General features: G+C 58.5%; 1 protein-coding gene across 2 annotated transcripts in view; it reads right to left on the reverse strand.

Moving 5' to 3' along the window:
* Positions 1–301: 301 nt before the first annotated feature.
* The window catches only part of Glis1 (GLIS family zinc finger 1), a 170,655-nt gene continuing 144,678 nt past the window's right edge, over positions 302–26,278 (reverse strand). Inside the window, exons 4-10 of one of the 2 annotated variants that reach the window (XM_010610358.2) lie at positions 16,773–16,934; positions 13,269–13,379; positions 9,902–10,031; positions 5,502–5,658; positions 1,749–1,927; positions 1,049–1,216; positions 302–685 (exon numbers count right to left, since the gene is read on the reverse strand). In XM_010610358.2, the coding sequence (XP_010608660.1) occupies positions 540–685; positions 1,049–1,216; positions 1,749–1,927; positions 5,502–5,658; positions 9,902–10,031; positions 13,269–13,379; positions 16,773–16,934 (1,053 nt within the window). In that variant the 3' untranslated portion in view covers positions 302–539. The remainder of the gene's footprint in view (positions 686–1,048; positions 1,217–1,748; positions 1,928–5,501; positions 5,659–9,901; positions 10,032–13,268; positions 13,380–16,772; positions 16,935–26,278) is intronic. The other variant, XM_010610357.2, reaches the window with a different exon arrangement.

Raw genomic sequence — 26,278 nt, forward strand, 5'->3', positions numbered from 1 at the left:
TCTCCTCACCCATCGAAGGGGCTGCTCCTGCTTGGCACTGCTACCTGTGACCAGCACAGGGTCGGTAGGGCCACAGCATGGGGCGAGAGACGGGACACTGGTTCTATCCCCACAGCCAGAACTGCGCTGGTTCTGGGGCCTCCTGAGCCCCAAGCCCAGCTCCCCACTGCACACTCCTCTGAGCTTGGTTGGAGCTGCCTGGCTGTGGCCTCTAGGCTCAATCCCAAAGCAGAACCAGGCCCCAAAGTCTTGTTTCCAGTTTTTAATGTTTCTCTTGTAAAACAAAAATATAAAACTGGCAGGGGAATGGGAAACGAGTTCCATACATTTTATATACACGAGGTCTGTGATTTCAAAACGATAGGCGAGAGAAACAGGAAGGCACAACCAAGGGCCTGTCACACGGTCCTGGTCCCTGGCGGGCTCCTCTCAGCTCAGCCCTGCATGGCAGCCCAGCTGGCCCAGCCTGGGCCGGGGACAGGGGAGCCACGGCAAGTGGTGACACAGATCTGTGAGCTGGCCAGCGGGGCTGCCCTCCTTCAGGTGTCTGTGTCGATGGAGGGGATGTGACTCAGACAGTGGTCGAAGGCGCCATTGGGGAAGAAGCCACAGTCCTCAGGGCCACCGGACGCCACATCTTCAGATGACTGTGGGGGCAGCGCCGTGGGGCACAGGGCCTCGTAGCCTGTGGGCAGGCGGAAAGGGTCAGGGAGGGAGGCGGCTGTCTTTCCCATTCCCTGGCCCAAGCCAGCTGCCCAGGGCTCCTCCCCACCCCCCACCCCCTGCCCTCTGGGGCTGTCCGGCTGTGAGGACTGGCCCACAGGACCCACCCCGAGGGCTGCGATGGGGCGCAATGTGGGGTTTCTGAGCTCCTTCGCGCCTGGCAGAATGACTCTCCTCACCCCACCAGCCTCAAGGAACCCCAAAATGGGAATCGACATTTATTGAGCACTCACTAAATGGTCACCTGAGCCTGCCCTCACCTAAACTTCCCAACAATCCCAAGAGGCCATCTGAGAGGCTCGGGACAAGGTGCACAGCCCCTCACCTGCGGTGGGTAACGGCGCACCCAGGCCGGGGTAGCCGTTGGGCCGCAGCGGAGTGAAGCTGGGGGCCTCCCCGGCCAGCCCGTCCCCACTGGCTGCTGGCTCACCGCTCCGGTAGCAGTCGCTGTAGGGGAAGCAGCTCTGGATGGAGTGGAAGCTGCCCTGGTAGCCTGCGGGAGGGCGGGTCCGTCACACACTTTGCAGCCCCCAGCGCTGTCTGGCCCAGGTATGGTCCTGGGAATGCTGAGGTGGAGGCCCCTGGTTGGGAGGGGACAGCTGGCCCTGCCTCAGGCCACCAAAGCCACTCCCGGCTATTCCTGCACGCAGCAAGCCTTTCCCTGCTGGCTGTAGGGACAGTTCTAGGCATTTTGTTTGTTTTCATCCTTCTGAGGGGATTGAAACTAGGGCCTTCACACGGAGCCACATTGCAGCCCTTTTTCACTTTGAGGCAAGATCTGACCAAATTCCCAGGTTGGGTCTGAACTTGCAATCCTCCTGCCTCAGTCTCCTGGAGTGCAGGGATTGCAGGTGTGCACCACACTCGCAGTTCCAGACCAGGCCTTTCAGGTCGCCTTGCCCTGGTTTCCCCAGCATGGCCTTCATCTCCCAGGCTGCCACTCCCCGAGGACCCACCTGTCCCCCCAGGCCGTGTGTCACCCCTCCGCGTGGGGAGGGACTGGCACGGGTCTGTCCAGGGCTTACCTTGTGGGCTGGTCAGAAGCGGGGGTGGGGGGCTCTGGAAGGGGGTATAGGGTGGCTTGCTGGGCAGCGGGGAGAAGGGCTGGGCCCCTGGAGACTGGCTCTGGGAGGACGGTGGCAGCAGCGGTGGCCTGAGCCCCTTCAGTGGGCTGAGCATGGGTGAGAGGAGGCCGGGCCCCAACCTGGAGAGGACAGAAACATCAGCGCGTGGGCTGGGCCATGGGGGCAGAGCTGCTCCCTCAGGCTCAGGCTTCTCGTTCCCTGCGGGTGCTGTGTTCCCCACCTGGACACCACACTCTCGACGACTGAGTGCCAACTGTCCCGCTGGGTGCCTGGCACTGTCAAACTGTGTGTGACACTCAGGCTACGTGGAGGATAAGCCTTGCGACAGACTGCACAGGCAGCCTTGGCAGGTCCTTAGCAGGACAAGAGCCCTGGCCTGGTTCACAAGCCTCTCCCCTCCCTTAGGGCTAGAGACAGGTGTTCTTGTGCCCTTTCTACAGATCAGAAAACCAAGGCTCAGAGAGGTTGCCCAGTGTACTCCTGGCCACACAGCACAGATCTCATAGGTTATGATGAGGGTAAAATTAAAGCATGATCTATTCACCGCTAGCATCAATCATTACAGAGTGGAAGAAAAGCCAGATGTGTTGATGTCCAAGTTGGCCTTTTCTTCCCCACACACTGCACTCTGAGGGACCTCTCCTCTCTCCATCTCCCTGTGATGGGAGCTCAGCACCTCCACACACAGAGAGCACAGGGGATGCAGGCCCAGGGCCGTGCTATCTGGAAGTTCATGTTCTGAATGGACCATGGAGCCCCCTGAGCCCAGCAGTCTCACTGGGCTGCACATCACGGAAGACCAGGTTCTCCCCTCTGGCTCCCCAATCCCGCAGGTCCCAAACCCAGTGGCTTGGGAGCCCCTGGGCCGAAAGCTCAGTCTGTCAAGCACTGCATGCAGGCACAGCGAGAGCCAGGCTCCACCTCTGTTTTCTTGTGTGGATTTGTGTACTTGGTGGATGCCTGCACTGACTGGCTGCAGACTCGGCGTCATAGCTCCAGGTGACCTTGTCACGACGCTCTTGCCCTTCACACTGCCTCTGCCAGGTGGGTGTTAATGGCACAGATCAGTGCCGGCCTCCAGGAAGCAGGGCTCTGTGACACGGTGTGTGTGTGTCCCTACAGCCCTGATCGTCCCGGACCGGGCATCCTGTTGTCATGGCCCCTGCAGTGCTGTCATCATCCACCTGCCAGCCCAGAGCCCTGCCACCAAGGACAGGGACAGGGGCCTCTGTACTGGGTCGCTGGCCTAGCACCAATGTGTCCCCTTCTTAAGTTCTGTGAGCCACTTGTCCTGATCACTGACCCTGATGTTTTCAGGCCTGGCTCACAGCCTGTGTCCAGCTCTGTCGCTATGCACGATAAAACTGTGGAGGGCTGAAAACATCTGTGTGTCCCCCATGGTCACTTCTCCTGGTCTTGAGAGTGGTTCTCCTTTTTACAGGCCAGCTGCCTCCACGGAGTCTGCTCTGTCCATGCCCCATCTGACACCCACAGCCTGGCTCTCTCTGGTAGCTTCCGAATGGACCCTGGGGCCAGCACAGGGCAAATAGCAGACAAGACAGACAAGTGGGTTCCTGAATTGCTCAGCTCCAAACCCCAGAGATGAGTGAACACTGGTGCAGAATTAAGGAGAGCCCCATCTGAAGGGGAAAAACACTTTTTCCTGTCTCAATCCTGCCATGCATTCACATCTGCTACCTTCACAGGCGGTGAAATCACACAGAATCCACTCTGCTGCAGCAGATCACAGGCTGCGGCCACGACGTCTGCCTCAGCTCTCAGAGACCACTCACCTGCACCCTCTTCTGAATCATGCAAATGAGGGCTGGGGATTTAGCTCAGCGGTTTGGTGGCCTGCCTCGCAAGCGCAAGGACCGGAGTCCAATCCCCGGTACCACCAAAAAAAAAAAAAATCATGCAAATGACCCCCATCAAATCCCTGTGCTATCACCAGAACCCACAAAAATGAACACAAAACCTCACTGGCTTGGCAGGCGGGGGGGCTGTGTACCTCGCACAGGGCTAGGGAAAAATCTGCCCTAATCCAAATCTCCCTGAGCCAGGGTAAATACATTTAGTCATGAAGTCAGGCCCTTTCAGAATATTTTTGAGTAAATCAGATAATTCTGTCAAGCTATTTAGCATCCCAGCAAACCACTGGGGAGCCTCGCGGCTGTCCCCTGTTGACTTTGGCAGGAAGGGAAGGCTGGAGGCCCTTCTCAGCCCCTCTTCTCCAGGATGGAAAAACCCATTCAGCAGAGTCCAGGACCCATGTCAGGCCCAAAGGCCCCTGCCCACAGCGCGGGGCTGGTGCCCTGCTCTGCGGGCAGCGGTGGGCAGGGCTGGGTTGCGTGTTGTCATCACTCTGCCCCTCACTCATGGTGGGGATTCCTGACGGGCACTTATGCGGCGGCAGGCAGCTGATGAATGAGGTGGGGTAGAGAGTGCAGGCCGGGCTACAAAGGCTGCGTGGTTTATTTTCCTTTGCCTGGGGCTGGCTGGTGGGTGAGCAGGTGGCCTGACCAGGGATGGGGCCCGTGTCGGTGGAGTCTGCACAGGGAGACAGGAGCGACCGACTATCACTGTGTTCCTAGAGGGCATTTAATGCCTTTATACAGAGGAAGAGACTGGGGCTCAAGCAGGGCCTGGTTTTCTGGGTCCCCATGTTTTCAGGCTGCTTCAGCCAGTCTTGCCCGGCTCTGTGGAGCCCTTAGGGGGTCTCCCAACCTGCTTGCCCTGCTCTTCCCCACCCAGCCCTGACTCAGGCTGCTGTCCTGCACTCCACGTTCCAACCCGGCCCCGGCAGTCCAGCTCCATGCTGCGGCCAGAACATCCTCCTCCCCAGGCCTGAACGCAGGGCCACCTGACACCTGTAGGCCCAAGCCCATCCTGGGCCACATGGTCTGGCCCTGGCTGTCACCAAGCCTGCTTTTTCCCTTGCTGCACCTCCCGGCCCCACACACTACACCCCTAGGGCCCCCTCAGCCTTCTGCTTTCTCTGGCGGAGCACCTACCCCTGTGGCAGGCCCGTCCCACTCCCTCCTTGGTTAGCTTCTCAGCCTGAGGGCTCCACAAGTGGACCTGAGAGGGGTGGGTGGGTGAATGGCAGGAGGAGCTGGGTTGGTAGCAGCCCCCAGAGGCTGCAGCCTTGGGAAGGAAGAGCAGGGAAGGAAGGAGGTCCTGGGGACAGGCCTGGGTGCTCTGTGGTGACAGACAAACTTGTGGAGGGCGGGCAGGTGGGTCCTCCCTCTGCTCCAGTGCCCGCCAAGTGGATCTCAGCAGCCAGTGTTAGCCCATATACCGCTGCCAGCCGACAGGCAGGGACGATGGAACCACACTGACATAGGGAGAGAGGCCCAGGGTCACAGTGGCAAGGGCACAGTGGCTGGAGACTGGGCTGGGGCAGCAGGCAGGGGAGCCCAGCCAGCTTAGTAGCCACCCAGGGCAGCTCCCGAGGGGGCTGGGTGGGCACAGCACAGGTGCGGTCCCAGTGCCAATGCTGCCTGCCTGGCAGGGTCAATGAGACACAAGTGCACTTGGCCACAGAGAGTGTGGACAGAGCACAGGACACACTCAGTGCTCCATAAACTCGGGTGGTTTTCAGTTATCAGGAACACGCGAGAACACGGCCACCTGCCTCGCCCACCTCCCACCCATGACTGCTGGTGCCCCAGGACTGGCTCAGGGACTTACCCGTCCCTGGTGCTCTCGGCTGCAGGCAGAGGGGACAGATGGTGCTGGGAACTGGAGGTGGCGTCCAGTGGGTGGTGCTGGGAAGGGATGTCGGGGGTGGGGAGCAGGAGGCCTGAGGCGAGCCCGTTATGAGGGGTGACGGAGCCAGGGTACACAGCTGCAGAGGAAATGCGGTGTTACCGGGCTCCGGCCATGGCCTAGGGATGGCAACAGCCCAGAGCCACACTTTCAGAGGAGAACAAGCAAGGTTGTACTGATAGGAGGTTAGGGCCCCACCCTGTCTAACTGGCTGTGTCCAGGGCGGGGCCCCTCCAAGGACAGAGGGTGGCGAGGGTGCATGTGTGTGCACACATGCGCTGCAGCTGGGGCTCATGTGGAGCCGGCTGCCCCAAACCTCGACGGGGCTGTGCTGGAAACGTCGGGGATTGTTCAGAACACCCTCTGGAGCAGATGGGACCCCTGGGATAAAGAGAAGCTTGAAGAAGCAGAACCTTCTAAGGCTGCTACAACAGGATCATGGGCTGCCTTTGGATAGAAGGAGTGATCCATCCTCAGAGGTGTGCAAGCCGAGCCTGGGTGTCCGGGCGAAAGGCTCCGGAGAAAGGATGATCACACTATCTGGCCTGGGCATGCTGACCTGGAGACCTCTGAAAAGGGCTCCCATGGATGGCTGTACAGGCTGTATACTGCACAAAGGATGCAACTTAGGAGTGAGCTATATTCTAGTCTCAGACTCAACCTACAGAAGACACTTGCAGAACGATGCCCCTTCTTATCACCGCTACCCTTTGTTAAGACAGATGGGCTAACAAAACAGCAAATGCTAGACGAGTCACGCGTGGGTCCACAGGCCCAGCCAAGGGTTTGAGAACAACTGATACCAGCATTCCCGAAGGGGGGAGGGACCCGCTCTGGGAGAGGGACCTGAGAGGCTCACAGCAGGGCCACAAGTTTTTAATGCTTCCTATTTTATCTGAAAAGAAAGTGGGGCCACACTTTGCACCTCACCCTTAATGCAGCTGTGCTTATTTGAACTGAACCTCACATTATTTTCCTGAAATCAATGTATCCAGTTGGCGCCCCGGGGACCCCAGCCTGGGTGCTGGGCTCTGGGCTGTGCATGCGCAGTGCCCACTCTGACTGCTTAGGCCACCCCAACGGCCAGCTGAGCATCACCCTGGTCCTCAGGAGTCACCGCCTGTGAGGGCCGACAGAGAACACGGTGTTCCAGGGCCCCTTCCAGGCACTTTGAGGGAAATCCACCTTCTCAGCTGGCCACGCAGTGCAAGCTGGCCCTCCTGGTCCAGCAGGAGCTGAGTCGGGGGCAGCAGGGAGGGGAGCAAAGGAGAGCAATGCAGGGGTCAGAGGCAGGGTGTGGGGGACCATGGCCAATAGAATGCATCCCAGTGACCTTCAAGCTTAGCCACTAACAACCAACAGCATGGCCAGGGAACAGTCCACGGTTCCTGTGGACACCTCCAGCTGCCTCACACCAGGTAAAACCCCACTCCTAGGTTGCAGTCGCTGGTAATTATTAGCGCACAGTACACTACGTGTTCTCCACAGCTCCATCACTGTGTCCAGGGGAGATAAGGTCTCATCTAAGATGAAGAAACTAAGTCTCAACAAGAGAACCACCTTGCCCACATCCCGCGGTGGGCAGTCACAGGTCTGTGTCCCATGGGGTGGAAAGCATGTCCATGCGAGCAGGGAGGCAGGACTCCAAGTGCAGCTGTGACCGCCCCGGCCTCGCAGTGGGTGGGCTCAGGTGTGTTCCGAGCACTCTCCACTCCCCTCCTTGCCTGGGGATCTCCACTTCCTCCTTGACAACACTGCCTCCCTGGCTTAGGCTGGGGACACCTGGAGGGGCTGTGTGTGGAGGCAGCAGAGCTCAGTATGCTGAGTCTGTGCCACTGTCACTCTCTGCAGTACCCCCTCACCTGCCACTGTGGACCCATTTGGGGCCTGCCAGCTGGGAAGGCCCGGAGCCCTGGGTAATCCCGCCCCCTCTCCCACTGCCACGCTGACCTTGTGCCTCTCACATCCTCACTTCCTGTTCAGTTACCTGGGTCTGCAGGGGATGGGCCTACTCCCAGCTTGCAGGAGCTCCTTGTAGCCCAACAGTGGCAATCGATGGCACCTCTAGTCCTCCGCCTTCACCCTTCTGCTCTGGCTGCTTCCTGACCTTCCCATCCCCTCCCTGTCCCCCACCTTTGCCTCTCCCCTGGTCCAGGTCCCTGTCTGCATAGCTGCGATGGATGCCCAGCGGTGAGCAGAGTGACGAGAGAGGCACAGAATGTGTGTGGATGTTGGGTAGGGAGGAGTCACTGGATTGCGAGGGGCAATGGCAGTGGGGACCCCAAGCCTGCCCAGCACCCCCAAAAATGTACTGCTTCAGACATAAAGCAGCAACATCCATCAACTGTGAGCGCTTGACCTCTGGCCCCAACATCTGTTCCCGACTGTGCCTCAGGCATCTGCCGAGTGGCCTGCAGAGGGGCCAAGGGCCCGCGCCTGGGAGGTCAGGATACCAGGCTTCCCTCCCTGCTGCCATGGAAGCAGCTCCAGGACAGGGTCCCACGGGGGGTGCACAGCAGGTGCCAGGAACAGTGTTGGCAGCGGGAGCAACAGACTATTCAGTGAAGAACACGGCCGGCAGCAAGCGGCCTGGTTCAGGTCCTGCCTCTGCCATTTCCTAACCCATCGAGGGTGCAGGGCCCACAACTCCTGGGATGTTCCCACACCGAAGGTCTCTCAGCAGGTCTGACACTCGAAGCAGGCCCCTCCCCTATGATGCAGTCCCAGTGGTTTTAGCTTCTCATCTGCAGCACAGCAAACACTTGCAGGGTGAATGCGCTGGGCTGGTTAAGGGACCAGCCCATGCAGGTGCCCAGGTGACTGCTGACCCTGCCCACTCCCTGGGCCAAGCCTGAGTGGCACCTGGGAGAGAAACAGGATTCCAACTCGGATTTGCTGCTGACTTCTCTGCACGATTCCGGGCTGGCCCTTCCTTTGCCCCTCATGACTCCTCCCAAAGCCTGGATACTGGACTGCAGGACCCCAGCCCCAGGGCAGCCCTGTCTTCCCTGGAATTGAGTGGCCTGGGACCCATGCTGGGAGCTGGAATTTGAGATGTCCTCATCCCTGGGCGGGCCTGTCCTCCCGGTTCCCTCCGGCCTAGTCCTTTTGGTATTCTGACCTTGTAAGCAGCATCTCCTGGCCGAGGGACCCCTAGCTTGCAGGGAGGCATCCTTCCTCCGTGGTATCTACCCCTGGGGTGCCCTTTCTGAGTGGGCTCAAAAAAGGACAAAAGTCTGCTCTTCCCAGACTCAGAAAAGACTGACAGAACTTGAAATCTGCTGCTATTTCAGTGTTGAGGGAGAAAGAATAAAATTAGAAAATAAGAAATGTTTTAAATAGTTGCAATAATTCAAGAAATCCCGGAGGGTGGCAGAGCTTTTGGATACTGAGGTTTCCTTGGGGGTGGGGAGCCAGGGACTATAATGCTGGGCTGACCTTAATGTGTCCCGAGTGGCGAGGCCAGGCCTTCTGGCCATGGCCCAAGACCTGACCCGCGGCAGGGAGCAGAGGGACAGACAGGTTGCCTTGCCTCGGCTGGACCACAAGCTTTGAGAGTGGGGCTGCGTGGGGCTCAGGAAGCCCCTTCTCTGGCCTCAGATATTAGTGACAGGCTCAAAGGGGTTTCAGCCAAGGTGCAGGAGTTGTGCTGAGGCTTAACCAGGACTTCAGGTGGAGCCTGCGTGTGGGCACTTCTTGAAGGCAGCTCCTCCCTGCAGGGAGCCCAGCAGGTGGGCCATGGAAGGGCCTGGACTGCACCCTGGAGTGCATCCTCTCTTCACAGCACCTGAGACTGGGCTGCAAGTTTCCCCAGCCTGGCTCTGCACAGGTCCCGTGCAGGGCGCTGTAACTCTGCATGGAGGCGGCCCTTGAGGAGCTTAGGTCCGAGTCTAGTGAGGGACACAGATGACAGAGTGACAGTCCAGACTGCTCAGCCTTGGGGCAGCAGGCATTCCAGAGGAAGACGTCCTGAGGAGGGGATAAAGAGGCAGGGCAGAAGCCCCCTCAGCAAAGGCAGGAGAGGGGCTGGCAAGGCAGGGCCTTGGGAGCGAGAGAGCAGTTACGTCCAAGGAACTGCATCCAACGTGCCCAGGCTCAGACGAGGATGCCAAGAGGGCCTGGGCTTGGGAGGCCAGGCTGAGAGGAGCCTGGGCTTCACCCATGGGCAGTGGGGAGCCATGGAGGAGTGGACGTTATCCACCTACTTAGCTGAGCTCAGGGAAGGGATGGATTGAACAGGGAGGCAGAGAGATAGCAAAGGCCAAAGAAGCAGGTGACCTGCAGGCATCAAGGGTCACTGTCCTCCCCCTGGACACACATACCTGGGAGCAACTCCTGGCCCAGGTGTCCACCCTTCCCGTCACCGGCAGCCAGCTGTGTGGACACATGGAGCTGCTGCAGGGCCAGACACTCTGTCAGGACGTCGGCCTCGGTGTCAGGGCCGCCATGCAACTGGGGAGCAAGCAGAGGAAGCGCTGTTAGCAAAAGACCACTGCTCACCCAGCCCCCTTTAGAGACAGGGCTGGGCCCTCTTGCGGCACCTGTCTCCTTGGCAGTAAAACAGGCTAATGGCGGACACTGAGATCACGTTAGTCCGGCTCCTCTGGGCAACAGAGGCCAAGGTGAGATAGGCAAGGACTTATTGAAGAAGCGCCCATAGGCGAGAAAGGAGGAGGGGACCGCCCTCTGCCCTCCTCCCCTGCGGGAAGCGGGGAAGATTCGGGGAGGCTTCCTAGATGGGGTCCAGGCCACATCTCTCAGGCAGGTTGGCGATCCCAGGGCTGCACTCACTGGCTGGGCACAGGCAGCAGGAGACGTGGCTCTGCACATGGCTGAGACAGATGCCAGCTGCAGCCACTGGATCTCCCCAAGGCTGCTGGTGGTGCACTCTGTGTCTGACACATAGCGTCTGCCCTGCCCAGCATTGTTCTTTCTGGGTATGAGGGGCTTCGGAAAGAGCCCAGGGCTGGGTTCAAGTCCCACCCTGCCTCTTGCTCCCTGTGTGACACTGGACAAACAACCTAACCTCTCTGGGCTTCCCCACCCTGCCTGGAATACGCAGCTGTGGTCACACGCCACCCACCTGCTCTGTAGTGAGCTGACGGCTGAGGAGGCGCTGCCAGGGGCTGGCTGAGCTCCCACTGCCTGAGCTGTGGTCACAGTGCGTGGCCATGGGTGAGATGCTGGCCGGCTCGGGTACACCAAGCGGTGTGCCCAGTAACCCATGCTGATCTTTGGCCAACACCCCTGGCCGCTCCCAAGGACAGGCACCTAGGAACATCTTCACTTCTCCAGATGGGGCCAGAATGGGGGCCAGGGCACAGGGAACAGGGACAGGTGCCTACACAGGAGGGGAGTCCCAAAGTGGGGCTTTCAGAGATGGACCCCGAGCCTAGTTCACCCAAATGCTCAATGGACCCAGGACACGACAGGCCCAGCATAGGCGAGCGCCCAAGGTTTCCCCCAACTCTGGGCCCGAGGGCCAGGACCAGGCTGGGGAAGGCCTGCCGGCCTCACGCCAGCTCTCAGCACCCTGACCCCGCAGCTGTTTCCCATGTAAATGAAGTTCCTGGCAGAAGGGGCTGAGGCCTGTTCTTGTAGACCGCAATGTCGATGCAATTAGAACAGCAGGAGAGGAGAATTAAGGAAGAAAAGCATTTCTAATTCTGAGGCTCAGCAGGGCTGCCAAGAACTTGTCACAATACAAGGGTCGCTTTACCCAGAGAGATGCACCATCCCCACGGCCCTTAATGGATGCACACTGGTGGGAAGCCTGCAGATCTGCCGCCCAAGTCCCTGGGGCTCCACGGGGTCCAAGCACGGGGCCTGGGAAAGCCAAGGCAGGAGCTGGGTCCTCGGGCACTAATGGGCTCGGGACAGACGCCTCCTTGGTGTGCAGCCCCAGCCCACAGAAGCCTGGGCCATCCCTTGTCCCTGATCAGCTGCTCCCCTCCAGAGGAGTGTGAGGGGTTCAGGCAGCAGATAGATGGGTCTGGGTAGGATTATGGCTCTGATGCTCCTGGGCTGCACAGGTAAGGGCCTCAGTTTCCACAGCTCTAAAATGGAAATAAAACAGTGCCCAGCCCGAGGGTCACGGGGGAGGTGGGGACTATAAGAGATGCAATACACGAAGCACCAGCACAGCACCTGGGCCCGGAGCCCCTGGGCAAAGCCGAACCCCTTCCTGGGGAGAATGCGGAGGCACAACCTTCCCCAGGAGCTCTCCGCCTGTGCCCTGGCCACATCCCTCCTCTGTTCCCCCACTCGCAGGGACCTCCCCGTCCTGCTCCCAGCACCCCACCGCCATGTCCCCATCCCGAGATGGAGCTGTCTGCTCTCAGGCCCTGGCTGTATCTGTGGTCGAACAGCTGGACCAGTGACACCACACGGCCCCATTCAGCAGGCCGAGGGAGGGGGCGGCTCTTCCCCTCATCCTCATTGGCCCCTGTATCTCTCTCACCCCACTCCCTCCCTGGCACTCAGAACCCTGCCCACGGCACCCCCTGGACACCGAGTGGCCCCAACCTGTCTCTCGCACACGGCCCGGCACCCTCAGCTCACGCAGCTCTGCTCTGGAACAGAATGTGCCACTCACCTTCCCCCAAACCTGCCTCCCTGGGTGCTCGATCCTGGCAAAGGTGCCCTCGGGTCTGCCCCAGCCAGCCCCCTGCTGCCACCCCACTGCCTCAGGCTGGCTTGGGGCACCAGCACCCCACCTACCCCCACACAGCCTGCCGGGACCTCTAAGGTGTCACACATCCCTTTCTGCTGGGCGGCACCTTAGATAGCACTGGCCATCCTCAGCCTGAGACTGATGTGTGCCAAGGGCCCTGCCGGGCTGAGGGCTTGGCCCAGTCCTGCTCAGCACTGCTGCTCTGGGCACGCTGTTCCTACTGAATGCACCTGCCCCGGGTGCTCCTGCCGCTAGGTTAATGCCCACGTCAGCTTCTGCTGAGTTGGTAAATCCACCACGTACAGTAACTCTGAGTCCTGTGTGTGTCGGCTCGCCCAGTAAATGCCAGCCCATCACTGCCCTGAGGATATGAAGCACAGAGGCCTAAGGACCTGGCCCAGGGCCACCAAACCTCCCAGGTGGCTCCGGAGCTCACACCTCTAACCCCTGCCTTCTGTGTTCCCTGGGACCGTTTCTTCCACAAAGCCTCCTGTTCCCACACAGAAGGGCGAAGGCTCCTTTATCTGTGCCCCTGACCACTCTGACCCCCACGCCACCTGTTCCATTGTACCAAGTACTCGGCGTCTGCCTCTGACCACTGTGAGAGATGGCAGCTGGGCACCAATGCCCACCGTCTGAGCTGTGGTGAGTGTGCCGGCAGAGGGAGAGGTACTGAGGGCAGTCAGTCTGTGGAGGGTCAGGGACTGGGTGGCAGGTAGGGGCTAGACGGGTGGATGGCAACATCCGTGGGCCTGTGGACAGGTGAGTGCTTGACAGGGAGTATACTGGAGCCTGCAGAGATGTCCCAGCATGGAGGCTGCTTACCTTCTTTTGTTTTTGTTTTTTTTTTTCATGTCCAATTTTTATACCCCAAATAGGTTCTCTGATGATTTATCACACTAGCATAGGAAATTTGAAGAAATAACCAATTACATAACACGAATATATATGCAATATAGAAGGGTCTACAAGACACAGCTTGGTCCTAGATTTTTCTTTTCTCTTAGGCTGCTTACCTTCTTACGCACCTGCTGCTCTTTGGCTGAATGGGCCTTCACATGCTTGCGGAGGGAGCTGGGGTCCGTATAGCGCTTGGAGCAGCCAGGGATCTGGCAAGCATACGGCTTCTGGAAGACCAGAGGGGAGTGGAGGCCAGTGAGTGAGGGCCACCTCTCAGGGCCACAGCCCTGTGCAACCTGCTGGGGTAGGGTGATAGGGAGGGAAGGCACCTGGCCTGGGAGCCAAGCAGGGGCTCTGTGTCTTTTCGGCCACCAAGCTGGGCCCTCAGGAGGGTTGTCTCCCATAGTCTCACTGTCCCAACCGACGCTATGGGTGGGTCAGTTGAGCCGGTGCTGGGAAAGTGCACCCTTCACACTGCACAGCTGCAAGGAGGCAGCTGCAGACAAGGGGTCACATGAGCAGCTACCCAGGACAGCAGGAGGCTTCAGGAAGAAAAGGGACAGCACAGGCGGGGACGCATGCATAGGCCAGCCCAGGGTGCCCACTACCCTTGGTAGGGGTGTCCAGGCGGCACAGAAAACCCTGACACAACAACCGCAGGAGGTCAGGAAGGGCTGGCTGAGAAGTTGGCTGACAAGAGCTGGGGCGAGAGGTGTGGGGCTGTGCCCTTTGCACGGGGAGTGGCCATGCCCTTCCCTGCTGCCCTCACTGCTCATCTAGAAGAAAAGCTGGGATCCCAAGCTATCTGCACAGCCTGGACTCCTGCCCTAGGCACCACCTGATGCCCTAAAGGACTGTGCACACAGCCGGCTATGTTCGTGCCCTCTTCGAATCCCTCATGGCTCCCTGGGGCTCAGAACACAGGCCACGCCCGGCACCGCCAGCCCTATGAGATAGGCCCTGCTGTAGTCTCCCTGGCACAGGTTCCCCTGACAGCTGCCCCCTGCCCGCCCCCGGCTGTGTTGCCTCCTTTCTAGGTCATCCTTGGCTCCTGCCCGCTCCAGGGTCCAAGCTTCCCAGCAGCAGTGTCATGCACTGGGCTGCTGGGTCTGCTCAGGCTCCTTCTCACCGGGGCAGCTGATTCACCCCAGGTGTCGGGGACTGTGGCTGCGCTTGAGCTGGACGTTCATGAGGCCTATCTTTCTGAACACATAAAGTGGTTCTGACCCTGGGGACTTTCTGCCCTCTTTCTGGAACTGCAGGAGATGGGGACAGGAGAGTGTCTGTGGGAAATGATATTTCTCAGAGTAAGACCCGAGGGTGGTTGTGTCCCATTAGACAGCACGTGCAGCTGTCCCTAAACCGCAGGCAACTCTGCCCCTGCCAGGCTCGGGGGGCGGGGGCAGGGAAGAGGGGCCCACGGGCCAGGTACCTGAGGGGAAGGGAAGCAGAAAGACATGACTGTACCTTGGAGCTGCCCCGGAAGGTTGCCAGGTTAAAGAACGGAGGAAAGCAAAAAGAGGGAGAGAGGAGTGAGAAGCTTATCTTAGGCCAACAGAAGGTGGCAGGGCAGGAGGGGAGGCCTGTCTCCCACCTGCCGCCAGAGTCGCACACATCCACCACGGCCCTGACCTCACCCCAAAACACATCCATACTCTCTCTGACTCGGCCCCTCCTTCCGATGGCCCCTAACCCCCAACACACGCCCTGTCTCCCCCATGGGCCCTGCCCTGTCCCCGAGCTGGCCTCAGGCCCTGTCACCTAGGGATGCTGATACTAATCCACACCCTTTTGTCAAAAAGCAAACAAACAGCTCTGTGTTGCAGGCGCCCTCCCCTGGCAACAGGGCAGGAAGGCTCCTCTCCGTGTTTGTTTTTCCAGGGCATGACGTATACAGAACATTCCTCAGCCCCAGCTCCCCAAAAGCCCTCAGGAAACCCTGCGGCTGTCCCAAGCCAGCAGCCGAAGCCCAGGCCTGCAGAGTCCCCACAATGTTCCGAGTGAAGCCAGGCAGGGCGCTTTATCTGTCTGTGTTAATTAGGCACCCGGCCACATGTGCTCCAGGAGTAGCTCTCTGTTGCGGTGCTTGTGGGTGCAGGTGCTATGCTAAGTAAGCACTGGCTGCCCACGATGTCCTCTGAGCCCCATGCCCACCCCTTGATGCATCCCACTCTGCATGGACAGAATCGAGGCCCACATGTGCCTCCGACCTCACGGCCAGGAAGATGAAGCATGATTCCTGGACGCTGCCTTGAAACAGTGAAGTGGGCCCTGGGGGTTATCACCCACCCCATCCGGGGGAAACTGAGGCCTAGAGCGAGAGGGCGGCTTATTCAAGTCCCCACAGGACCCATGGCTGCCAGGACTAGAGCCCTGCCCTGGACACCTGGGACAGGACAGGAAGCCTGCAAAGAGCACGAGGCCTATACTGCAGCCACCACAGGCCTCCCAGGCCTCCCCATTCTTCTCCAGATGCAGGAGTCTTACTCTAAGGAAACCGAGGCCCAGAAGGCAAGGCAGCTCTCCTCTGATTCTGGGACCAGGCAGCAGAGGCAGCACTGGAACCAGAGCATCCAGGGACACTTTCCTCTCTTGTGCCAGGGGAGCTGGGGACATGGTCGGGCTCCCTTTGGAAAAAAGCCCCATCCCGCCTGGAGCCTGACCTGCTGGGCCCGTGAGGGTTGGGGGCGGGGTTGCTGACTACACCTGCCTGGCTTCCTGGGGAGCCTGTGGGATCATCCTGGGCTCCCCACAACCCAGCCCTGGTACTGCGCCCCCCCACAAAGGTGGCCCAGAGGCCGCTGCTGCTCTGGGGCTGGGGCCAGGCAGGGGATCGCTGGGGCCTGAGACCTCCTGGTAGACAAGGACAGGGCAAGGGGCTGTGCAGCCTCCAGGAGACACTACCAGGAATCCTGCACTGGCCAGGGCTGAGAAGGTGACCAAAGGTCGGGGGTTCATTAGAACTGCCATGCACTCTGGCTCTCTGTGGAGCCTTTGACAGTGAAGACTGGGACGTAAGGGAGTGGAGTTCAGGCTGGGCTCAGGACGATGCCTTTCCGGTGAAAATCACTGGACGCGGAGCCAGACAGCCCTGGGTGTGAGTCCTGGCTCTGCCACCCAATGACAAGCAAATGACTCAACCTGAGCCTCGCTTCCCTGCCTTACAAAGTGGAGGTAAGCACCCCTACACCTTGGGTTGTGACCAAGATAAAACTGGGGTGACTCTCTGATACTGCAGGGTGGGGGTCTGTAGCAGGTCCACCCCCCTGCCCCCGCTTGCCGCACCCTTTCTGTGTCTGATTTCCCAGCTATATAATAGAGAACTTGGACCAGAGGCCTGTAAAGGTCCCTCCCGCTCTGACCTCTGCTGTTTCACAACCTCCAACTTGGCCTAGATGGGTCAGTGGTGCTCTTGAGCCTGTGTCCCTCCCTATGTATGGAACAAGCAGGGCTTCACAGCCACTCGGCTCTCTCAGCCCCACCACAGAGCCCCTCACACAGTGGCAGGAGGAGCAGAGAAGCAGGCCTGGGGGCTAGACCTGGATTCTGCCTACAGACTCAGCTCTTGCTGCACACAGGCAGCGGGGCCCAAAGATGAGGCGCCCCGCCCCCAGGCCTACCGTGTCCAGGTGGGTGCGCTGGTGCTTGGCACGGTCGCTGGAGTTGCTGAAGGCCTTCTGGCAGCCCGGGTGCTGGCACAGGTATGGCTTCTCACCCGTGTGGCTCCTCAGGTGGATCTTGAGGTTCTCCAGCCGGGAGAAGGCTTTGCTGCAGCCTTCAAACTGCAGGACAGGCTGGTGAGGAGTGCGCTCTGCCTGAGGACCCACCCGCTCAACAACAGCCCCCCGCAGGCCTTCGTGACCCCAGCCCCTGCTGCCCCTGTCCTGCCCGGCCTTCCCAGACCTCCAGTTCAGCTCCCTGCCAAGTGCTCAGGGCCTGAAAAAACCCAAAATCTGATGAGAAACGGGCTGCTAGGGTGGAAAGAATGTACTCTTCCCACTGTAGGCCTGAGAGATTCTGTCCCCATGTGCTGTCTTAGCACGGACACCCCCACCATGGAGCCCAGGCCTGGGTCTGAGGGCTCTTTCCTGGGGGACTCTGGGCAGTGTCCCGGGCCTCTGGGCCATTATCTCTTTCTTTGTCCATACTTCAGACTGTGTGGCCACCATCAGGGTGGACAGAAGGACCCAAAGGGCAGGAGACACTGAATGTCGAGGGGCCTTGTCTGTTGCTCACTGCCATGAGAATAACCACACAAGTATCTGATTAATCATCTGGCTATTTAGTTGCCTGTGCCCAACACATCCCAGGCCCTGTGCTGGGCAGTGGGCACCGAGGGGCACAGCACAGCCATGTCGTGCTTCTGGGTAAAATATGTGTGTGTGGTGGATGGAGAGGAGGAAATGAATCACAGTGAGCGGAGAGCACAGAGCCTCCTGTAAACCCTGGTTGCCTGGCCCTGCAGCCTTTGCTCGGCACCAATCTCTCCTACCAGAGGTCTCTGACATCCTAGTCCTCCCTGCCTCCTCCTACCCTAATCTCGATACAGCTTCCCAGAAGCTACTGACACAGACATGAGAGCCTGTGGCTCCCTGCTGGCCAGCCTACTGGCCAGGCCTTCCGACCTTACACTTCCTTCCATTCCTGCCTCTCTGTGCCCACCCATCACTCTAGGGTGAGGCCAGGGACCAGCCAGGCAATTTCTAGCCTTCATTCATGTAAGTCACTCAGCAAGAGTGTCCCCTCTAGTGATGATCCTGTGCGCACCCCCCACACACTGCTTACAAAGTGCAGCTCACATGCTGGCCCAGGGAGGTGGCAGGCTGACCTTGGGTGACTGGCTGCTGCTCCCCGCTTCACCCCACCGTCTGACCCTATCCTGGCTGTGTGCATGCAGTTGTGGGGCTGGGTGTCTGGGCATACAGCTGTGAAGTATGTGCCACCACTGGCCCCATCTCAGAGACACTGCAAAGTGACCTTCCCAAGACGGCAGAGCTGTGAGGACAGGACACAGGCCAAGTCTGATGCCAAAGCCCAGGTGGCTGTGCTAAGCCTTTGCCTTCTAGGGACAGGTGGGCAGAGGGAGGGACACTTGAGGAGGAAGGGGACAGAGGCGGCAGCTCCCCTGCCCAAGCCATAGCTTCACCCTCAGGTCCAGAGTTGAGCTGCCAACTGCGAGCACCTCCTGCAGATTAGGACTCACATGACCCCAGCCATCTGCACTGGGGTAGCCTGGGATGAAGGGGGGCAGCTGCACTCCCTGAGGGCCAGGGCAGGGCTCCCACAAGCCTGCCCTTTCACACCCTACCTCGGGGCCCCTGCAGGGGGCAAAGGAGCTGATGTATCCACTCATGTGGCCACAGTGGGAAGTCTGGCGCTCTGCCTTCGCTTAGTAGGGCACCTGTTCCTTTTTCACTTTTGCCAACATTGAAGGCACCTTGTCTGTAGCGCAGGGGAGGGCTTGCTGGAGAGGTCTCGGGCAGAGGGAAGATTCTATGGTCTACCTGGCTCATTCCCTTGGCCCTGTGGGGGTCGGCACCCCCCGTTTAAGGACTGACCTCAGCCTGTGTGAGCCACGATGTTGAGAGAACCCAGACACAGGTCCTGGCCCCCGGGCTGTGCTGTGTGAGACATGCACCCTGCCATGAAACCTAACAGTCAAACTTGTGGGGGAAACGGGCAGTGGCAGCAGAGCAAGACCTCAGCCGTCCTGGGGGTTATCTGCCTTCGGAGTAGGGCCCCTGTTCCTTTTTCACTTTTGCCAACATTGAAGGCACCTTGTCTGTAGCGCAGGGGAGGGCTTGCTGGAGAGGTCTCGGGCAGAGGGAAGATTCTATGGTCTACCTGGCTCATTCCCTTGGCCCTGTGGGGGTCGGCACCCCCCGTTTAAGGACTGACCTCAGCCTGTGTGAGCCACGATGTTGAGAGAACCCAGACACAGGTCCTGGCCCCCGGGCTGTGCTGTGTGAGACATGCACCCTGCCATGAAACCTAACAGTCAAACTTGTGGGGGAAACGGGCAGTGGCAGCAGAGCAAGACCTCAGCCGTCCTGGGGGTTATGAGATGCCCAGAGGAACCCCCACCACCCTGGTGTGGAGATGCAGGAAGGGCGTGTGGGAGAAAGGCCAGCCGGGAGGCCAGCCCATCGCAGACCTTCCCACCTCCACCCACTGCTGGAACACTGACTAAAGAGCAGGACAGCTGCGGGGTCCCAGGTGGGGCAGGCCGAGGGACGGCAGGCTCCTTGTGGAGGGTCCTCTGCCCTGATGCAGGGGTGCACTGGGGGTCGGGCCTCTGCCAGGCAAGGAGTCTGCAGGGCGTTCAGAGGCCAGGCTGACGAGTTCGCTGTCCACCCCAAGGACACCACACTCTAGGAAGCCACCCAGCTGCTGGTGACAGGTGGGGATGGGAGAGGAGACAGAGGAGGCAGCCACAGCAGTTACGCTTGAGGGTGTCACAGGGCCCCATCCCGGTGTAAGGCAGCAGATGGAGCGGAGGCCCGGGCAGAGCTGCCTGGAAAGATGTGGAGACGAGCCCAGGCCGCGCTCTGCAGGGGCTGGTCCACAGCGAGCCACCTGTGGCTGGGCTTACTTGAGGATGTGGGCCTGTCTGTGCATCAGAACCAGAAGGGAATCCTGGGCAGGAAGTGACAGGCCACTGATTGCCCCTGTCTGCCTGCAGCAGCTTGTGCCAAGTGCACCCCATCATGAAACAGAGGAGCCAGCTTGGGTGCAGCACGTCCTCCCAGCATGCAGCTCTTCCCTTTGTTCCTTGGGGGCCCGGACAGGAAAGGGTTGTGAGCAGCAAAGCCTAATAACTCCTTGGAGCTGCGTGACTTTCCTGACTTGGGGAGAGTACGCCAGACTCTGGGGAACAGTATATCACCTTCCCTATGGGCTCCTGTCGGGCAATTGTGCCCCACCCCTGCCTCTGTTCAGACTCTGTCCCTCCCTGGACACCTTCCCTTTCAACTCTCTGACAATTTAATTCATACACATTTTTCAAAAGCCCAAGATCTGCAGCTTGGTGCAGCTCCAACTTCCTCTCCCACTGCATCTACCGTGTTGGCTGTGGGGTGATGGCCACCTCTGGACCTGACAGGAATCTGCTTTGCTCCAGCTCTTCCCTAGGCCCGGAAGGCCTTTCCTTCCTTTGTTCACTTGGCACACACGTCCCCTGTCACACACATCTCCAAGGTGGCTTCCTGCTCTTCCCCTACACTGCCTGAGCTTGGGGTGAGAGGGCTTCGCCCCACAGCCCTTGCCTCGTCACCACACTGCAGGCTGAGAGGCTGGGTTCCTTGATAGAAGGCCTGGCATCTCCATCGCGGGGCACAGGGTGGGTTAGAAGCGTGGTCCACTGCGGGCGAGAGCAGGTCCCAAGCACCCTGGGAGGACAGCTCCTTCCCCAGTATCCATCAACACACTCGAATGCGCATCTGGCCAGCCCTGTCACCCTCCCTGCCCACCCTTCTCCTGGAACTTTCCAAAGCAGAGCAGCAGGCTGGGGTCCAGAATGTCTTGATGGGAGCACACCCAGAGGTGGAAAAGGGGTGCTGCTCCCATCAGAACAGGCCTGGGATGAGACTGCTGCAGGGCCCCTGGAGAGCCATGAAGGCCCTGACACCTGGGCAGGATTCAGACAGACAGAGTGTAGGAAAAACCATTTCAGGTGGAGGGTGAAGCATGAAAATGGGCAGAGAGGCAAGCAGGGACAGTGCATGTCCTGGGAACAGCTAACAATCTGCTGAGCCAAGACGAAGGGACCAGGGAAAGGAGGGGGAGGAGAAATGGAGTTTGGGGGCTGCCTTCCTTCACACGCATGGATAGAGATTTCATTCTGGAGCAGGGACTTCTGGGATCTTTAATCCTCAAAGATGTCACAGAAACACACAAGCGAGGCTCTGCCCTGGGGGACTCTTCTACACTCTGCTGGCAGAACCACCCTGGCCTTGACCACCCACCTTTCCTCCATGCCTGAGCTCCTGGGCTCCTGCATCCAGCTGCCATCAGTGCAGGGAAACGCCACCTTTTTAACATCTGTCAGCCCTGCCCCTTCTCCTCCTGTCTATTCATTGCCAGTCCCCACCCCAGCACTGCTCCCCTTGGTACCTGCACAGCCACCACCCTGCCCTTCCCTCCCGTTTACTCCCACACAGAATCCAGCATGAAGACAGCTGAAGGACTGCCTTGTCCCGCCCTGCCCCAGTGCATGGCTCCCCATATCTCAGCAAGGATGAATCCTCTCCCTGGCACTGTGGACAGCCCTTAGTGGCACATGCACCCTCCAGGACTCATACCCACACCAATGCGTTTTCCCATGAGTGGTCCAGTGCCAATCTGGCCTCCATGATTCCCAAACAGATGAATTCAGGTGGGTTGGTTGCACTCCCCAAAGCCCAGACACTTCATATGTAAAAAGGGGTGGATCTGGGCATATGGGGTACTCTCTGTGAATCTCAGTGTGCGTGTGGCATCCTGTGGGCCAGGGCCTTGATAGTGTCAGGGTCTACCCAGAGAGCACCACGGGCAGCTCTTGTTTAGGGTGACTGTGAACACACTGGCTCAGCTAAGCTAGCACGCCCCGGGTTTTTCTAGCCAGAAGCCAAAGGGTCACACATGGGGACAGAGAGGGTGACTGCTGTGGGAGGGTTACGCACCGCAGGGAGAAGGAATGGAGGGCTGTCGACAGTCTCAAAAGATGTTAGGATGGATGGTTAGGTTTCTCTTAATTGCCTTAAAATGCACAAGTATTAAACACCCCAGGATGAAATTGGGTGAAATCAGAATGACACTGGGGAGCAGTGATACCCCGGTAGGACCCACCACTGGCTAGTGGTGTGCATTTCCGCGAATCAAGACAGCACAACCTGCCAGTGACTTCCCAGCCCCACTCTGCACTTGGAGAAACTGAGGCTCAGTATGGTGACCTCACTAGCCCTCTGGCCCCAGGTCACACAACCAGTAAGTGGCAAGGCTGGGACTGACCTCAGGTCTGGCTGTCATGTGAACACATCCCCAACCCCTTGGGCAATGAGTCAGTGTCCCCTACATAAAGCAGACTGTCGTTCAGGAGCTACTTCTGCAAACCGGTCATCACAGCATCCAATCCCGGCAGAGCAAGGTGCAGCCCAGCACAGGACTGAGAGAGCAAAGCGCCCCTTCGATGCCACCACACAGAAAGAAAGAGCACGGGACTGCAGAAGGCCCTGTCCCCACATGTGGGGCATGTTACAAAAGAAGATTAAAATTATGGGGGAAAATACCGCGAGAACCGTGAAGCTCCAGACCATCTGGAGTTTTATAGTAACAGTCAGGGGAAAATCAGAACCTAATTGAAAAAGGTTCGCTGCAATCCATTATCGCTGTGCAGCACTCGCACAATGGAAGGCGGGAGATGAAAGACACAGTGGAGCCATGGGGGAGCCGGGGAGGGGTGGCATCTTCCCTGCTGGGCTGAGCCGAAGGACCCTTGGAGCGCCTGCCGGAGACAGGGAGGGGTGACACCCAAGACCAGCCGGGCACAGGGTCGGCACTGGACTCTGCAGGGCTGGTGGACCCGCTCAGCAAGGTGCCCTCTCTGAGCCTTTCGTTCATGTGTAAAAGGCCTAAGTCCATGCAAGGAAGCCCCTCCTGGTGCCCAGCACTCAGATGCCGGGGGTAATGACAGTGCATTCCCTCTGGCCCCTGGGGAAGAACCAAGGGCCCTGACCCACACGTACGTGTGTGACCCACGCATGAAGTTACGCAGTCTGCTGCGGCTCCACCACCGAGAGCCACACACTTGGGTGACTCGCCGCACCTCTGGCCTCATTTTTCTCCTCGCTAAGCTGGGGGTGCTCTCTGTGAACAGGACCACGGCAGAGCTGTTGAATTAAATGAAAGGGCCTGCTCAGAGTAGGAACTGGCACACAGCTGGTGCCTGATGAATGTCAAGTTTCCTCCCTGAGGCTGACACGGCCCAAAGATGAGGGAGGGCCCAGTTTCTCACGCCCCAACAAGGACTCCGGACCAGAGAGGAAAGAAGAGGTTTGGGGAACAGGGCACGAAGAGAGGCAGGGGAGGAAATGCCTCCAGTTTTGGCATTTGCCAGTGACTCGCTTCTAAACAAACACATTTCTGGTTTAAGGGTAAAATATATTGGGTTACAACAGCCTGGCAGGCCACTCAGGGATCAACTTCTCGTTTTTGTGCAAACTTTTAAGTTACTTTACAGTGATGATTTAGATGGAAGAAATGTTTGGAGCCAGATCCTTGTCCAAGATGTCAAATAATTCTGTGGTTGGCCAGCTTTAAAGGGCAGCCAGCCGGGAACTAAGGTCCACTCCTCCGCCCTGCACCCTGTGGGGAGGGAGACTGGCTGCCCCTGAGGTTACTGTCCTGATCCTGCTTGGGGTGTCCATGAGGTCTCAGAGCCCTGGGAGAGGGAGAGGCAAAAAGGGCAAAGATGGAAGTGGCCCTTGATGATCTGCTCTATTGGGGCAGCACAAATGAATGGGCAGACATGTGTAGGAGGGAGACTGTGCCCCTAACTGGCCATCACTGGTGCTCAGGACCAAGCACTCCCGAGCAGCATCTCCTTTGTCCCGCTAGGTAGGCCAGCAATCCGTTCATAGAGGGGAAAAGCAGGGCTTGGGGAATTCAGGTCATGTGTGAGTCCCAGAGCTCACAAAGCAAGGAATCTGGGTTCAACCTCCCCAAACAGCCGTGGCCCAGGGAACCATGAGATACAGGTCCACATGGGCATCTCTTCCTGTCTGCTCAGGTCACGGGGCCTTGGTAACCACCTAGACAAGCTGGCAGGCTGGGGGTTGGGGGACACAGCAAGGCAGGGGAGAATGGGACAGAGCAGCTACATATTTCCCTCCTGGACCTGGACACAGAATGCCTGGACTTGTAGGGAGGTTTCCAAGGCAGTGGGGTGGGGCTGCAGGTACCCTGACCCCTCCTTCTCACCAGGAACACAGAGCTCTGGGCAGGCTTTTCTCTGGCAGAATGTCCCTTGTCCATGAAAGAAATAGGCTCCTGCTTCCAGCAGCTCAGGGAGTCCTGGAAAGATCCACCTACAGAAAAGCCACCTCTGTCCAGGCCAGCCCTTCAAAGGCAGATGGAGGCCCCAAAGCTATGAAATGTGGGAAGCTGAGTCTACCTTGGGCCCACAAGGACTCAGGTTATCCGGGAGTTCCCAGAGCGGAGCTGTGCTAGACACTAGGATGTAGATGAGATCAGATCGGGGTCTGGAGGCTGCAGACAGCACAGAATGGCTGATACATACAAAAGCTGATAAAAATAACGGATGTTTAAATTTAAAACATCATTACAGTAAGAGACACAGTCATTAATCCACCTCCTCCTCACTTCAAACACACTTATTCCATTGTTCTTGCCACTTTTTGAAGCAGTTCTGGAAGTCCTCTTTCATGTCTTTCCAAGCTGTGATCAAAAATATGGTGAATGCTGTTGCCAAGTGCCATCCAACAGCAAGCTGGGCTCATAAAAACACCAGGCGTGGCGCCAGGGATTTAGCTCAGTGGTTCTGCTGCCTGCTTCGTAAGCACAAGGACCCTAGTTCAATACCCCATACCAAAAACAAAAGAACAACCCCCAAAAAGAACCGAGTGTGTCCTCATCCACTGTATTCCCTGGATAGGCACTATGTAACTTTTGCCTCTGCCTCAACGTCAAAATGACCAGGCAAAGTAAACATTTTGAATTGATTCAGGACATCAAGGAAACCCTAACAGCACAACTAAAGACACTCAGGTAATGGGATTTTCAGACACACAAGCCCAAACATGCTAACAATCCAGACCCAGACCCACTAGCACATGGCCCCGGGCACAGCACAGCACAACCAGAGACTGGCTCCAGCCGGGACACGGACAGCCTCAGTGGGATTCACTATGCCCACGGAGGAAGCCGCTTCACCCAGAAAAGACTGCCAAGCAGTCAGTAGATAGGTAAGTCCTCCACCAACATCCTGACACCCCCGTGTGGTCACAAGGAAGTGACACCTGGCTTCCCATGATGGCCTGACTTGGGCTGGCTCTGGGGAGGGCACCCCTGAGCTGAGAGAACCCTGAGACCACATCTCTGGCCACCTGTGACTCTGCCAGACTCTCAAGCTCAATGCTCACCATCCAGCAATTTGGGACCACAGACTGAACCCAGGGCCTGGACTCACAGAGGGTGCTCTCCCCGACCCCGGTAAGGGTAAATGAAGGAGCGGTGACAACCCAGGCCCAGGGCATCACTCAAGCTAGTGAAGGAAGGTGACATAATCTGCAGCTGATTATACTCACAAAGCAGCCATGTGAAACCCAACCATCCAGCAAATAAGAAGTCAGAAACAGGCAGCTCACCCCAGTGGCCCATTTTCCCAGTCTTCAGAGCACCTGCTCCCTGGCCCCACCAGTAGCACAGCAACCCATGAGAGGCAGGACTGGATCTCTGCTTTTAAGGTGGGTAAACTGAGGTGCCAAGTGGTGCAGGGAACTCTGTGGGAGCCGAGCTCAGATGTCCTGTGGCCATGAGAGTCGGATGAGGAAGTTGCCCGGTACATGATGGGTCTGCACCACTCAGCTCCTCCCACAGCAGATGACAAGGGTGGCTGTATCATTCACTCAAGGGGGTGGAGGAAGTGGAAGGCCCACACCCTCAGGTCAGAGGCCTCCATTTAGGGGCTCCTTTTGGGGTCCTCAGCAGTTGGAGGGAGCTGCTACAACAGCTCTGCCGCTCTCTCAGTGGCCCCACTGTCCACTGTGACACTTGGTTATGGGCTGGGTACCCAGCAGACTCAGCCACAGAGGGCCTCCCAGGGCCTGGCACTCTAGGGAAGTCCCTTTCCCTGCTGGGCCTTGTTCTCATCTGTCAAATGGGCACATGAGAACAGCCTTGTGCCTCTACTCAAGTACCCAAGGAAGGAGATGACTTAGCACAAAGCAAAGCAGACAGGACCAAGTTCCTGGCATTGGGGTTTCAAAATCGCAGGCCTTAGGGCTGAATGGAAAGAACTCTGGAGACGGGGCTGAGTCACGTGCAGTTAATATTTCAAAGTTTCTGCCATAAACACACCATAAAGCACCCAGCCCAGGGCCTGGGACAGAACAAGAATTTGTGAAGATCT

Source organism: Fukomys damarensis, unplaced genomic scaffold (assembly GCF_012274545.1).
Source record: "Fukomys damarensis isolate Sample0158 unplaced genomic scaffold, DMR_v1.0_HiC HiC_scaffold_23, whole genome shotgun sequence".
Taxonomy (NCBI): Eukaryota; Metazoa; Chordata; class Mammalia; order Rodentia; family Bathyergidae; genus Fukomys; species Fukomys damarensis.